This window comes from Anolis sagrei, chromosome X (genome assembly GCF_037176765.1).
Source record: "Anolis sagrei isolate rAnoSag1 chromosome X, rAnoSag1.mat, whole genome shotgun sequence".
NCBI lineage: Eukaryota > Metazoa > Chordata > Lepidosauria > Squamata > Dactyloidae > Anolis > Anolis sagrei.
The window spans coordinates 31,812,025-31,826,691 of NC_090034.1; the positions used below are offsets into that span (position 1 = coordinate 31,812,025).

The 14,667-nt window shown below is 42.9% G+C and overlaps 1 protein-coding gene across 19 annotated transcripts in view; it reads left to right on the forward strand.

Annotated features, from left to right (window-relative positions):
* The window catches only part of CLIP1 (CAP-Gly domain containing linker protein 1), a 172,636-nt gene that overhangs the window by 105,997 nt on the left and 51,972 nt on the right, over positions 1 to 14,667 (forward strand). For 14 of the 19 annotated variants that reach the window (XM_060785988.2, XM_060785995.2, XM_060786003.2 and 11 more), the window contains 4 exons: positions 467 to 1,411; positions 3,299 to 3,415; positions 5,726 to 5,783; positions 6,022 to 6,105. In XM_060785988.2, the coding sequence (XP_060641971.2) occupies positions 467 to 1,411; positions 3,299 to 3,415; positions 5,726 to 5,783; positions 6,022 to 6,105 (1,204 nt within the window). The remainder of the gene's footprint in view (positions 1 to 466; positions 1,412 to 3,298; positions 3,416 to 5,725; positions 5,784 to 6,021; positions 6,106 to 14,667) is intronic. The other 5 variants (XM_060786002.2, XM_060786007.2, XM_060786008.2 and 2 more) reach the window with 3 other exon arrangements.

A 14,667-nucleotide genomic window follows, 5' to 3' on the forward strand; every position in this document is an offset into this window, starting at 1 on the left:
CACATATGGGTGGACTCTGTTATTACCCAATCCCAGACAGAATTTTAAGTTTCTCATTGGGTTGGGGAGAGGGGTGTTGTCCTGTGTTCCAAATTTGATCCAAATCCATCGTTGTTGGGAGTCACAGGGCTCTCTGGAAATGGGAGCCATCTTGAATAATACATACAGACATAGGCACATACATACATACATACATATTTTGACTTTTATGTATATAGATACTATATATTATATACCTATATACCTGGGGTCATGTAAAAACGTCTCTGGTGGAAAGGGGTCATGAGTGGAAAACATTTAGGAATCCCTGGACTACATTACCAATAGCTAGTCCCCCTTCCAGAATCCTTTCTTCGAAGCACTAGGAAAATGATATTTCTGTTCTGATCAGGTGATGACAAAATGTCCCACTGTAACTCCAAAGGCAACCTGTTGTAATGGTTTTTTACAATGCTGTTTGTTCTAGGTGGCCACTGTGTCAGAGAAATCTCGGATCATGGAACTGGAACAGGATCTAATCCTACGTGAAACAGAAGTGAATGAGCTGCGCGCAAGACTGGAATCCAGTAAGCCAGTGAGCGATGTGGACACGTCTCTCTCGTTGCTACAAGAAGTCAGTACTTTGCAAGAGAAAATGGCGACAATGAGGAAAGAACATGAGGATGAGTTGAAGGCACTGAAGGAGAAGTTTGGCGCCAGTGAAGAGTCATTCCAGACCGAGATGAAAGCCTGGCTGGCGACCAAGGAGAAAATGGCAAAAGAGAGTGAATCTCTTAAGATGAAACTGGTTGGAGCCCAGAAGGAGAATGCAGAGGTGGCCAATCTGTGGAAATTGAAGCTGGAATCTGCCATTATGTCTCATCAGCAGGCAATGGAAGAACTGAAGACCTCCTTCAGCAAAGGCGTGGGAGCTCAGAGCGCCGAATACGCAGAGCTCAAGGTCCAGATCGAGAAGATGAGAGCAGAGCACGAGAGTGAGATAACTGACCTGAAAGCGAAGCAGGAAAAGGAGAGATCACATTTGTCAAAAGAGGTCGATGTTCTCAAAGAAAAACTGAGGGAAGTGACGGAAGAGAATGAGAAAAACTTGGAGGCCTTGAAGACCAAGCTGGAGAAAGCCGAAGAGCAGCACCTTGTGGACCTGGAAGACAATCTGAACAAGTTGCTGGAAGCGGAGTTAAAGGTAAAGGAGCTGGAGGGGCTGCAGTCAAAGTGCACAGAACAAGCAGAGGCCATTGATAACTTCAAAGCACAGCTCAAAGCGACCGAAGCAAAGCTCTTGGAACTTGATGCTCTTCAGATGACCAGCTCTGAAGGTAAACTGCAATTGGAGAGACGTAGCAAGGAGCTTGAGGCAGCTGAGAAAAAGATACAGAGTTTAGAGAATGAACGCAATAGTGAAAGTAGCCAGGTTTGTACAAACATCCATTCATTTGTTTTAATTTTTTCCCATTTTTTTTAAAAAAAAGTTTGTTTGTGCTGTTCTGGAGCAATCAGTGTCTGAGGCAAGCTGCTGTGGAACTGTGTCTTTACATCATCTGGTGAGATTTTCAAAACACTAGTTCCAACGTTTAAAATATTGCCATTTGTCTACAAACATACAAATGGTAATATGACTTCATATAGTGCAAATAGTTAAAAGTTAATACTTTATTGCTACTAGATGTGGCGTTGGCCCACAAAATGGCTTCCAGAGAGTCTGTCCGCAGTCCTGGAGGATAAGACGTTGAAATCCTTACTTTGGACATTCAGCTGGTCACTGTGGCAAATAAAATGCTGAGACAGACAGGCATTTGGTCTAATCCAGCAGGGATCCTCTTCTATTTTGGCTTGGAGAGCTGTTTTGGACTGTGTTTAGTTTTGCAATTTGAACCATAGTGTTCTAGACTCTAGGAGAGAAGGTCTGTTTGTTTGAACTGGTTCTTAGCTTTTAGATTTGTACCCAGGAATAATTGAAAAAGGAGTAAGTGTATTCCATATGTCCTGCCATCCTTCTCATTGCAGCGAAGGTGAATTGGGAAATTCTTCCATTGCCATGACCCTGGGTTCATACTGCTTTCCTAGAAGTATGAAAAGTATTTAAAGTGGGTTTTGATTTCAATGTTTTTCTAGTTGTTTTCTGTTTTTTGTGGTGTTCCTATTGATCCCTCATCTGAGAAATAGATAGTATCTATACCTTCCAGACTTCAGCAATGCTGCAGTGGCAAATATAATTAGATTTTTTTATTAAGGATAAATAGTTAGATAGCTTCCTTTTAAAAAGTATCTAAGCACTGTAATGATATCAGGAAGTGGTTTTTAGTCCTAGTGTTATGAAGGGTGTGTCTACCCTGTCGAATTAATGCAGTTTGACACTACTGTAGCTGCCATGACTCAATGCTATGGAAGCCTGGGAGTTGTAGTTTTGAAATTATTGTGGGTTGGAATGGGCCCCATGAGAGGGTTGGACAATAGTAAATAATAATAATAATAATAATAATAATAATAATAATAATAATAATAATAGAGACTCACAGCAGTTTATAGTAAAATGGATACAATATAATTTGAAACCCCAAAAATATACAAACATTAAAACAGATTTAAACAGATTTAAATATTAATGGTACTAAAATAAACAGTTTAAATCCTTAAAACTGATTAAAGAGTGTGGGTGAAAGGCATCCACACTCTTTGGCAGAGGAGGCTAAAGGCCTTATAAAACTACAGTTGCTATTCCATCAGAATGAGCTACAGCAGTTAAAGTAGTGTCAAACTGCATTAATTCGACAGTGTAGCTGCACCTGAAATCTCTTCATATGATGTCTTAGATACCAGATTTCATGTAGTTACTTCAAAGCACCAAGTGCATTTAAGGCCCCTGGAATATATACTTAATATAAGTAACAGAATATATTTAATCTAAGTAAGGCCTTTGTCACAAAGCGGATATTCCTGACATGTTTCATCATTTCAATTGGGAACATCAAAGTAATTAAAAGAAGGATTTGTGTAACTGTAAGCCCCATGAATTTCAATGGGATTTTGCTTCCAACTAAGAATATTTAGGAATGGAGTCTTAATTGATGATTTCTTCAAATTCACCAATTACAACGATATTCCTAAAAGAGGGCATGTGATACTACAAATTAAAATTCTGAGCACAATTTCAATTTATTTATCATCTCCCCTTCAGTGTATATTCCATTTCTTTGTTTGTTTACCTTCTGTTTTGAGATCTTTTTGTCATGTCATCAGAGTCCTTCATTTGCTCCCTTTGAATTTTTTTATTTCTGCATCACACCATCATCCTTGGCAGGCGGTTAGTCTAGTCAAAGAGCTGGAGGGAAAAGAGCAAAAAATCCTTGATCTTGAGAATTTCTTGGTTGCAGTAAATCAACATAAAGATGCTTTGGAAAAGGAACTAGAAGAGTTGGTGAGTAAATGCTGGGAAGCAAGCCAACCCAGGCATGAGCTTTGCTTTGGGGCTTCTAAGAGTGGAAGTATAAGGGCTCAGAATTCCCTGCTCAAATACATTTAGATCAGTTTTGGGAGTCCATGATCCTCGAGTGGTTTTTGAATTATATCTTCCATTATCCCTGAACACTGACAATACTGACTGGGGCTGATCTATGTTGGAATCTAGCAAAATTTGGAGGTCCGCAGGTTTTTGGCCCTATCTTAAACTAAAGATACACAGAGATGCACTTGATTCCTCTCTGGTCCTAAACTATTTATGATTCTTTAGGTAAGAAACCAGACTCTTGTTGCAGGAAATTCCCATATCGGTGTACCTTTTTTAATATGTTGTACATTATGGCCCTATAGTGTGTATGCCATTGCCCTAGACTAAGGCCCCATCTACACTGCCATAAAATGCAGAACCGTTGTTATTTGTACCCTGCTTTTTCTTTCTAAAAAGGAGACTCAAAGTGGTTTATAGTAAAACCAACACAATATATTTTAAAACAAATATTATTCAGGCATTCCCCAAGTTCCAAACATCTGACTTATGCATGACTCATAGTGAAGAACAGGGGTGAGACAACAGGAAGTGAGAGAAATTTACCTTTCGAGAGGGAAATTCACTCCTGAAAGAGCTGTCATAGGAAAAATGTTTATTTATTTATTTTGTGTCCAAAGCATTGCATAAAATAGTGTGTCGAAAACTGATAAAATAGTTTGACTAAAACTGATAAAATAAAGGGATCACAAGCTGCTAGATAGCAACTGCATTGTCTGTAGCTTTAAACAATTCTTCCTCTGGTCATGAGGCAGGGCATTGTGGGTAAGCATACAGGTGCTAAGTTGTTTGTTCCGCTCACAATCGCACAAGGTGGAGGATTCTTCTAGGTAGTGCCATTTTGCCAGGTTGTCTATTGATCTGCCAACTCTGCTTCTGAGTCTGTTCAAGGACTTCCACATTGCCCATTTTTTGTTTGCCCTTGGAGGAGGACCCTTGTTGGGAGCCATCCACTTGTAATTGCCTGATTTTTCTACCCACAGGGATGTTCTTTCTGTTGCTGGAGGAACATTTAGAGGAGTGGTGGTTCTCATGAAACTTTTCCTTGATTTGAGTCTACTGGGAGGAGGCTTTCACAGTGTTCAGCCTTATTTCTCTTGCAATTGGCATCAACTTCCCATCCCACACAGGGAGGGGGGAGCAATACTAGCTAGCTTATAGAGTCTATCAACATGTGTAGGTTTAATACATCATGTTATTATTCTACATGTCTCATTTAGTGCTATATTCACCTGCTTTGTGTGGGCAGATTTATGCCAGATGGGGCAGGCATATTCAGCAGTTGAGTAAGACAAGACCAGGGCTGATGTTCTTATTAATTTTGGGTCTGGGGAAAATGTGTCTCTACCAAAGTTTTATCATGAATCCTTGTTTCCACAACAAGCCATTTTTTCAAAATTCAATTATCACAGGGACAAAAACGTGAGGTGAAACCTTATGAGAAGGGAGGGGCATAGACAGCAAAACAAACACCACAGGGGTGTTAACCTATGCTCTCCAAAGCTCAAATGGCTAAACACTTTAAAAATGTACCTGTTCCAACTTACATACCAATTCAACTTAAGAACAAACCTACAGAACTTTCTTGTTTGTAGCTTGGGGATTGCCTGTAATGCAGTTAATATTTAATACTTTTTTAAACAGTTAATATCCTTAAAATGGATTAAAAACTTATTCATAGCTAAACCATGTACTGAATTATAGCACAGTCGACACCACATTTGTGGGTTAGATTTTTGTGGATTTCATTATTCACAGATTTGATTCTCTCTAGATCCTTCAATGTGATCTTGTGTTTCCATTGAAATGTCTAAAGAGTGGTTTCCTCAGATTACAAAAAACATTGATTTTCAGTTTTTAGTTTTCATGGGATTCCTGTGCTTCTAACTCCACCAAATGGGGAGGGAAAGTAAACTGTTTCAGATTTGTAAAAATCCACAGTGATTGGTCTCAATGTAAAGAAGGATGGAGCCCTGCTTCCCAATGCAAAACACACCAGGCCAGAGGGTTTTTCTCCACCAAACTGTAGTAAACATCTTTGTGATGTTTGCTTTGTAGATTGTCACTTGTGCATCTGTATACATGCACTATCAATGGGATGATTTTTTTGCCTGGCTCTACTGAGCCAGCAAGATCTGAAATTGTATCAGCGCTGTTTTTTTCACTCTATCTTAACACATTAAGCTGAATCATTCAATATGCTTTTCCCTTGTTTTCTTCTAGAAAAGAAAATTTACTAAAGCTGCTGATGAGGCAGAAAGTGTACAAAAATCTATGCAAGGTGAGCTTCCTTAGAATATCACTTAATCGTAGAATCTTAGAGTAGAAAGAGTCTGCAAGGAGCCCTTCAATTCAAACCCCCTGCTATTTAAAATCTTGTGATTTTAAAATAAAATAAAATGTGAGTGAGGAGAAGATGAGAATAGTTTTTTGTATTTTGAATGTCTTACTGCGTAGAATTAAAGTTCTTTTTAGAAGCTGGACACCTCTTTCATAGACACTGTGTTTTATTCCCATAGAAACTGTCGAAAAACTGAGCCAAAAAGAACAGCAGTTTGCAAAAATGTCATCTGAACTCGATCAGCTGAGATCAAATTTGACGGGTAAGAAGATCAGGGTTTCCAAGTTGAACTATTTCTTTGCATGTAATTTCAAAAAATATATTTAAAATATAAAACAGCAGCAACAACAGCAGTTTTACCAGATCAGAAGCTTCTTGAGCCTTGCATTATGGCAAATGAGCTTCAGCATTACAGGAACATAGTCAAACCTTAAAAGTTGCAAAAGACTTCACTGAAAGAAATAGTAATAATAATAATAATAATAATAATAATAATAAAACCTTTACTTATATCCCACCCTCTCTCCCCAGAGAAACTCAGGGCGGCTTACAACAAAAAAAAATACAGTATACATAATAATACTCAACCAACCAAGACAACAAAATTCATCAACCAACAAGTCAGCAAATCATGATACATAAACACAAAACAGTAATAGATATATTAATTATGTTGTGCATTGCGTGTTTCAGTCAGATCTAATGCAGAAGACACAATAACATTGCACCCAGGCAAGAGGAAAAGGAACAGCAAAAGCTTTACTCTTATCAGCAGAGTTAAAACATAAACTTGCAATGTTGCAAACAAAAAACAAACACTGCAACAAACTTACATAGTCCTTGTAAGAAATACAGAATAAGGCTTTTTCATCTTCACCCAAATGAGAGAGCAGTAGAAATGGTTGAGCAAAATACTCGAGCAAAGGCTCCCCAGAGCAAAAGCTGAACTGCATTCTAAAACCTATACAGTTATACCCCACCAGGTGTGGTACAAACTTATTAGTTGACCTAGATTAGCAGCTGCACATAATAATCAACAGTATAAGGTTTTCTTTGACACACACACATACTTGATCCTGTTACAGCTTACTATAACACCCTTCCTCGTGTTTAAAAATCTTTATATATCAAACTCAAATATTCCCAAACCATCTAGAACTTGGTATGTTTCTGTTCCCCCAGTGGCTTGGTTAATATGTCAGCTAGATTCTGTGAAGTATTACAATATGTTAGTGAGATTTTCCCATCTCTAATAGCATCCCTGACACAATTGTATTTTATGTCCACATGTTTACTTCTTTGTTTGACCCTGGCTTGTGTTGCCATCAGAATGCAAGTTTGGTTATCCTCATAAATATTTGTTGGCTCTTCTACAGGGATCAGTAGATCCTTCAACAGTTGTTTTAAAACACATACCTCTGTGTATGCCAAAGATAAAGCACCAAACTTGGCTTCACGTGAACTCAAAGCTACAAAACTTTGTTTCCTGGATTTCCAATCTATAACAGCACCACTAAACTTAAATAAAATTCCAGTCGTTGATTTCCTATCAGGGCCGTTACCAAAATCACTGTCTATATAGCCTTCCAGTGTTAATGAATCGTAAGGATTTAAAACTAAACAAAAATTTTGGGTTTCCTTTAGATATATCATTAATCATTTGAGACCATTCCATGCTGCTGTGGTTGGATTACTTGAATATCTTCTCAAAAAATTAACAGTAAAAGCAATATCAACACGAGTGTAATTACATATATATAACAATTGTCCAATTACACTTTTATATAACTCCTTGTGTTGAATTGTGTCAGTATTTTCAATTTCATTTTAAAACCCTAAAATCATAGGTGATTGGACCCTTTTATTTATTTATTTAGAAGTTTTATATGCCGGTCTTCTCACCTCGAACGAGGGACTCAGGCCGGTTCACAACATGTGTTCAAATACAATAATATACAAAAACAATACAATGCATCATCATTACAGATTAAAATATAAGTACAGTAAAAACATCATCATCACATTACCCAAGCCAAGTCATCAATACAGTAACAGTCACAGTCACAGTTCATCATCTTCCTTCCATGTGGACGAAGGTTATAGATTCAGTCCTCAAATGCCACATTCCAAAGCCAGGTCTTTATTAGTTTCCTGAAAATCAGGAGGGAGGGAGCAGATCTAATCTCTAGTGGGAGGGAGTTCCAAAGCCGAGGAGCCACCACCGAGAAGGCCCTGTCCCTCGTCCCCACCAAACGCAATTGTGAAGGTGGTGGGACCGAGAGCAGGGCCCCTCCGGAAGATCTTAATAACCTTGATGGTTCATAGCGGAGAATCCATTCGGACAGGTAAACTGGGCCGGAGTCGTTTAGGGCTTTTCTAGGTCAAAACCAGCACTTTAAATTGAGCACGGAAGCTGATTGGCAGTCAGTGGAGCTGGCGTAACAGAGGAGTCATATGATCTCTGTACCCCGCTCCTGTTAGCAATCTGGCTGCCGCTTGTTGGACTAGTTGAAGCTTCCGGGCAGTCTTCAGAGGCAACCCCACATAGAGAGCGTTGCAGTAGTCTAGACGGGATGTAACCAGAGTGTGGACCACCGTGGCCAAGTCAGACTTCCCAAGGTACGGGCGCAGCTGGCGCACAAGTTTTAATTGTGCAAAAGCTCCCCTGACCACTGCCGAGACCTGGGGTTCCAGGCTCAGTGATGAGTCCAGGATCACTCCCAAGCTGCGAACCTGCGCCTTCAGGGGGAGTGTGACCCCGTCAAGCACAGGCTGTAACCCTATGCCCTGTTTGGCCTTTCGACTGACCAGGAGTGCCTCTGTCTTGTCTGGATTTAGTTTCATTCTGTTGTCCCTCATCCAGTCCGTTACAGCGGCCAAGCACCGGTTCAGGACCTGAACAGCCTCCTTAGTAGTAGGTGGAAAGGAGTAACAGAGTTGGACATCATCTGCGTACAGATGACACCGAACCCCGAAATTCCAGATGATCTCTCCCAACAGCTTCATGTATATGTTGAACAACATAGGGGACAGTACAGAGCCCTGCGGGACCCCACAGAACAAAGGCCATGGAGTCGAGCAGGAGTCCCCTAGCAACACCTTCTGGGAACGGCCCTCGAGGAAGGACTGGAGCCGCTGCAGAGCAGTACCCCCAAGGCCCATTCCTGCAAGACGTCCCAGGAGGATACCGTGGTCGACGGTATCGAAGGCCAAAGAGAGGTCCAGCAGAACCAACAGGGACACATTCCCCCTGTCCAGTTCCCAGCGAAGATCACCCACTAAGGCGACCAAGGCTGTCTCGGTACCATGCCCCGGCCTAAAACCAGACTGCGCTGGATCCAGATAATCCGTGTCTACCAGGGACTCCTGGAGTTGCGAGGCCACCACACGTTCCAGGACTTTACCCAAATAGCGGAGATTGGAAACTGGCCGATAGTTGACAAATTGAGTGGGGTCCAGTGATGGCTTTTTCAACAGTGGTTTTATAACAGCTTGTTTTAAGCTGGCTGGAATGATGCCTTCCCGAAGGGAGGCATTAACCACCACCTTCACCCACTCTGCCAAACCCCCTCTGGCTTCCTTTACCAGCCAGAATGGGCAGGGGTCTAGGATGCATGTGGTTGGCCTCGCCTCCCCAAGAGTCCTGTCGACATCCTCGAGTTGAACAGATTGAAATGAATCCATCAAAATTGGACAAGCAGGTGCTCGTGTTACATCCTCAGAGACTGCCATTAACATGGTGTCAAAGCCAGCATGGATCAAAGCGACTTTGTCCGCAAAGTACTGAGCAAAAACTTCACAGCAGGCTGCCAAGTCGTCAGGGGACCCATCCTGAAGGGTGGGCTTCAACAACCCTCTGTCTACTCGAAACAGCTCCACCGGACGGTTCTTTGCGGACGCAATATTGGCTGAATAGAAAGAGTTTTGTGCTTCCTCTATTGCCGCGCCATATGCCCTTAAATAAAGACATAGGTGTGTTCGGTTTGACTCGCTAGGCTTCTTCCGCCACACGCTCTCTAGCCACCTCTTTGTTCGCTTCCTCGCTGCCAACTCCTCGTTGAACCAAGGAGATGGTTTAGCTCGGTTGCTTAAGAGGGGGCGCTCCGGAGCGATCGTGTCTATTGCCCTAGTCAACTCATTATTCCAATGGGAGACCAGAGCATCGACAGAATCACCTACCAAAGTAGCGAGAAAATCCCCAAGAGCCATCAGGAATCCATCTGGATCCATAAGCCTCCTGGGGCAGACCATCTTAATGGGTCCACCACCCCTGCGAAGGTTAGGAGTTGCAGAGAGTCCAAACCTGATCAGGTGGTGGTCAGTCCATGGCAATGGAGCGATGGACAGCTCCTCCACACCGCCACTATCTTCCCAACCCTGACAGAAAACCAAGTCAAGTGTGTGTCCAGCACAGTGGGTAGGGCCAGATACTAGTTGGGATAGCCCCATGGTTGCCATGGTGGCCATGAAGTCCTGAGCCGCTCCTGAAAGGGTGGCCTCTGCATGGACATTGAAGTTCCCCAGCACTATAATCCGCTGGGACTCCAATGCCAGGCCCGAGACCAACCCTGCTAGCTCAGGTAGGGCGTCTGTGGTGCAGCGGGGCGGTCGGTACACCAACAGAATCCCTATCCTGTCCCAGTCTCCTAGCCTCAGGTGGACACATTCAAACAAGGTTGACTGTGGGGTAGGGCACCTGATTGAGGTGATGGAATCTTTATAACTATTGCAACTCCGCCTCCCCGCCCCCCAGATCTCGGCTGGCGCTGCACAGAGTAACCTGGCGGGCAGAACGGCGTAAGGTTGACCCCCCCCCCCCAGCCTCGTCCAACCAGGTCTCTATAATGCACGCCAGGTCTGCCTTTTCATCAAGGATTAAATCCCGAATAGTTGACATTTTACCATTGACAGACCTGGCGTTCAACAGCACCACCTTTAATCCAGGAGGACCATCTACCTTGGTACTCAAGTTTACTGTGTCAGGAGAACATTTTGGAATTTTTCTCAAGGTTTTTTCACGAATTAGCCGAATTGGTTTGTTAACTCCCCCTTTCCCGTATCTCCCCCTTCCCGTCACCACTGCTATGGGGGCTCCCCGACCAGTGGAACTCCCCCCTCCCTCCAGCCCCCTCTGTTCTCCACATCCTGATGATCTAATATTGCACTGTTATATGATACATCAAGATTCAACCCCACTGTTGTCTCATCCTTTTTACCATTGTTATAATTCATTTCCTCAACTTCATAATACCACTTCCGGTTCTTCCCAGACATATGACCATTATTAGCATCAAATTATAAAGTGCAAGGTGAAAAGTGCAATTGCAAGCTTAAAGTGGCGAGTCGAGAGCAGCATTGGAATAACAACTACCGGAAAATTATCCGTTCCTTAAAGTGCTAATGAATGAAGTATCACAGTAATAAAATATGGAGTTAGAATCAATGGCATTCATTCACAGTGCAAAAGGTTGCCAGGAGGCTTGGGAGTTGGCAATATTGTCAATAACTAAACTTAGTAATTTCTTCCCATTTGCAAATTTATAATGTAAGTCGCAGTCAGAAAGGCAAGGTAAGAACAGGATAAACGTAAAGTGCAGGATTATAGCAGCTTGGGAGACACTAGCAGTTTGACCTTGAGTTCCAGGAGGGAGCCGCACAGTTCCTCTGCTGATAACCTTCAGCCAGTCTGCAGATGTTAATAATAATCTTCTCCTTCGTTGGATTAGATAGCACCACACAACATTATCACCACACAATATTCACTGTTCAACCCGCTGTCCAAGATAATACAATTGAATTAAACTGCTGAATATATCCGTCCACATAGAACAGAGTAAGATTACCAGGCTGATGAGTTAATTGGGATACACAAAATTACACAAAAAGGGACAAGATACTCGATGAACTGCTCCGATGAAATTGGTCTAATAGTTCCCTGTTAGAGCAGGACTCTTTTCAAGGGCTCCAAACAGGAGCCACCGGGTCACGGTGAGGTAGGACGAAATGGCCTTGGTAAGCCGAGGGAAATTAAGATAATACTTGGCAACTACGTAGGCTAAGATATTAGAAGGCCAACCCAGCAAAGTGGACAAACGGCAGTGAGATGGGGCATCCACATTGTAGATACCCTCAAACGCTGTCGAAGAACGCCAGGCCCAACTCTTAGGCTGCAGCCAGATGGAACAAATCTGTTTCAGGTCGCAGCAATTGGCACAAAAGTCAGCACAAAGGCCCGAACAACAGGCCACAACGATAGAAGAATTCAGTTACCACAAGGATACAACAGCTCGGTGTAGCCGACCGCCTCGTGATGAAACACAGCAGGACTGTAGCAAGGAATCACGTCCCGGAGCAGTAACACAGGGTGAGGCGCCAGAAGCAGCAGCGCAACCGGAGCAGCAGCAGACCGGGAGCAGCCCAACGCCAGAGCTGGGAGCAACAACAACACAGTCGTAGCCACGCGCCCATGAGCAGCCACAGAGCGATGGTCACGGCAAGACGATTCACGGCAGGAGCAGCAGAGGTGGCAGACGGCCGACGGCCAAACAGGTGGGAAGGAGCGTTGGTGGATGCCAGCTCCAGCGCCGTCCGCACCAATAGTACTCCACCGCTGCTGGTTCTTGGTTCTGCCGGGCTCACTAACCACCCATGCTGGTCCCAGGCTCGTCAATGATCTGGTAAGCCTGTTCTTCCTTCAGTCTAGGGGGCAATCTGGCCATATTTGCCTCTGAATCGGGCCCAGGATTGTTAATGGCGGCGCGCTCTCCTTCTTACTCCTGTTGTTGAAGTCCTTCTTCCGTCTTTCTTCTACCTTACCTCGCCCAAACGCCCTGAGAATTCCCTTCCGGGAATCCCCAAGCCACAGGGAAGGTTCGACTTCAGGATAGACAGATTTAAGGCACAGGAGGACCGATAAATTTTCGGCAAACCGAGATTTCTTTTCCCAGCGTTGCTGCATGTCCTATTCCCTCGGCGCCATCTTTACACCAGTTTTCCATATTCACAGTTTTTAACACATGCAATATTTTCTCTTTTTGACTCAACACAAAACCTCCTTGCTCTGTTCTCATGATGTGTAATCCCAGGAAATATTGTATTGGCCCAAGATCCTTTTTCTGGAACTGTTGCTTTAAGTCATCAGCAAAATGGTTCACCTCTTTGTCAGTTTCAGCAATAAAACAAAGGTCATCAACATGCACTAAAAGAACTGGAGCCCCCGGTGGCGCAGTGGGTTAAACCCCTGTGCCAGCAGGACTGAAGACCAACAGGTCACAGGTTCGAATCCGGGGAGAGGCGGATGAGCTCCCTCTATCAGCTCCAGCTCCTCATGCGGGGACATGAGAGAAGCCTCCCACAAGGATGATAAAAACATCAAATCATCCAGGCGTCCCCGGGCAACGTCCTTGCAGACAGCCAATTCTCTCACACCAGAAGCGACTTGCAGTTTCTCAAGTCGCTCCTGACATGACAAAAAAACCCTGAAAGAACTTGATAATCAGAATTAATATTTCTAGTATACACACATGGGTCTGTTCTACTTCTAACAAAACCCATTTTTAACAAACTTTCATTAAGGCAATCATACCATGCTAGACAAGCTTGTTGGAGGTGACTTGATGTAAACATCTTCCTTTAAATCTGCATTGAGGTATGCAGTGTTAAAATCAAAATAGTTAGCTTTTAATTTTAAGCATGCTGCTACACTCAAAGCAACTCTCAAAGAATTTGGGTTTAGGGTAGATGAGTACACTTCCAAATAGTCAATATCCTTTATCTGACTAAACCCCTGTGCCACCAAACATGCTTTGTAGTGCACCTGTCCCTATGAGTTCACCTTTTGTTTGTACACCCATTTGGTTTCAATTGGTCTTACACCCTCTGGTAACTTAGCAGGTTTATATACACTCAACCTCCTCATGCTTTCTAATTCTCCTCCATGGCTTGTAGCCACTTCTCCCTTTCTTCCTGAGGCAAACTTTCAATTTCCTCATAGGTTTGAGGTTCATTGGTTATCAGACAAACTTTAACATGCTGAATTTTAAATCTGTCAGGAACCTTTCTTACTCTTGTGGTTCTCCTGAAACCTATACCTTGACTGATACCTTCCCCAAGATCTTCTTGTTCTTCCTTTACCATGTCCTCCTCCTCTGATCTGGGTCTTTTAAATCTCTTAGTCACTGGACTTCTTGTAAGTTGAGGAGAAGCAGGAGTTGCTGCTGCAGCACTTTCCTGCTCGGAGGCTTTTTCTCCTCATGAGTTTCCCCATTGGCGATTGGAAGAAACACCTCATGATTTGCATGAATTCTATCCCAACTTTGTGGGTTAGCAAAATTTGCAGATCTGGAAATTTCTATAGATCCGTCCTTATCCAGAAATCTTCATGCCTTAGCACCTTGAGAATATCCCACCATGATTAACTTCCTGGATTTTTCCTGGCCTTTCCTTCTAATTGCTTTAGGCACAAAAACCCATGCTTGAGTCCCAAAAGCCCTCAGGTGTCCCAATGGATGTTTCTTGCCATACAAAAAAATATGGAGTATTTTGAATAGGTTCAGACCATATTCTGTTAATTAGGTAATTGGCAGTCATTATTGCCTCTCCCCATAGGTTGCTTGGTAATCCTGAGTCTGCCAAAAGAGAGTTCTTCACTGTTTGTATCTTCCTGACAAACCTCTCTATCTTCCCATTTTCAGCACTTTGGTATGCACATGTTAGCCTGTGCTTTATCCCTTCTTTTTAAAGAAAAATTTCCAAATTGTGTGATGTGAATTCACCCCCTCTATCTGTTTGCAAGGCCTTCACATCTACTTCAAACTGCCTTTTT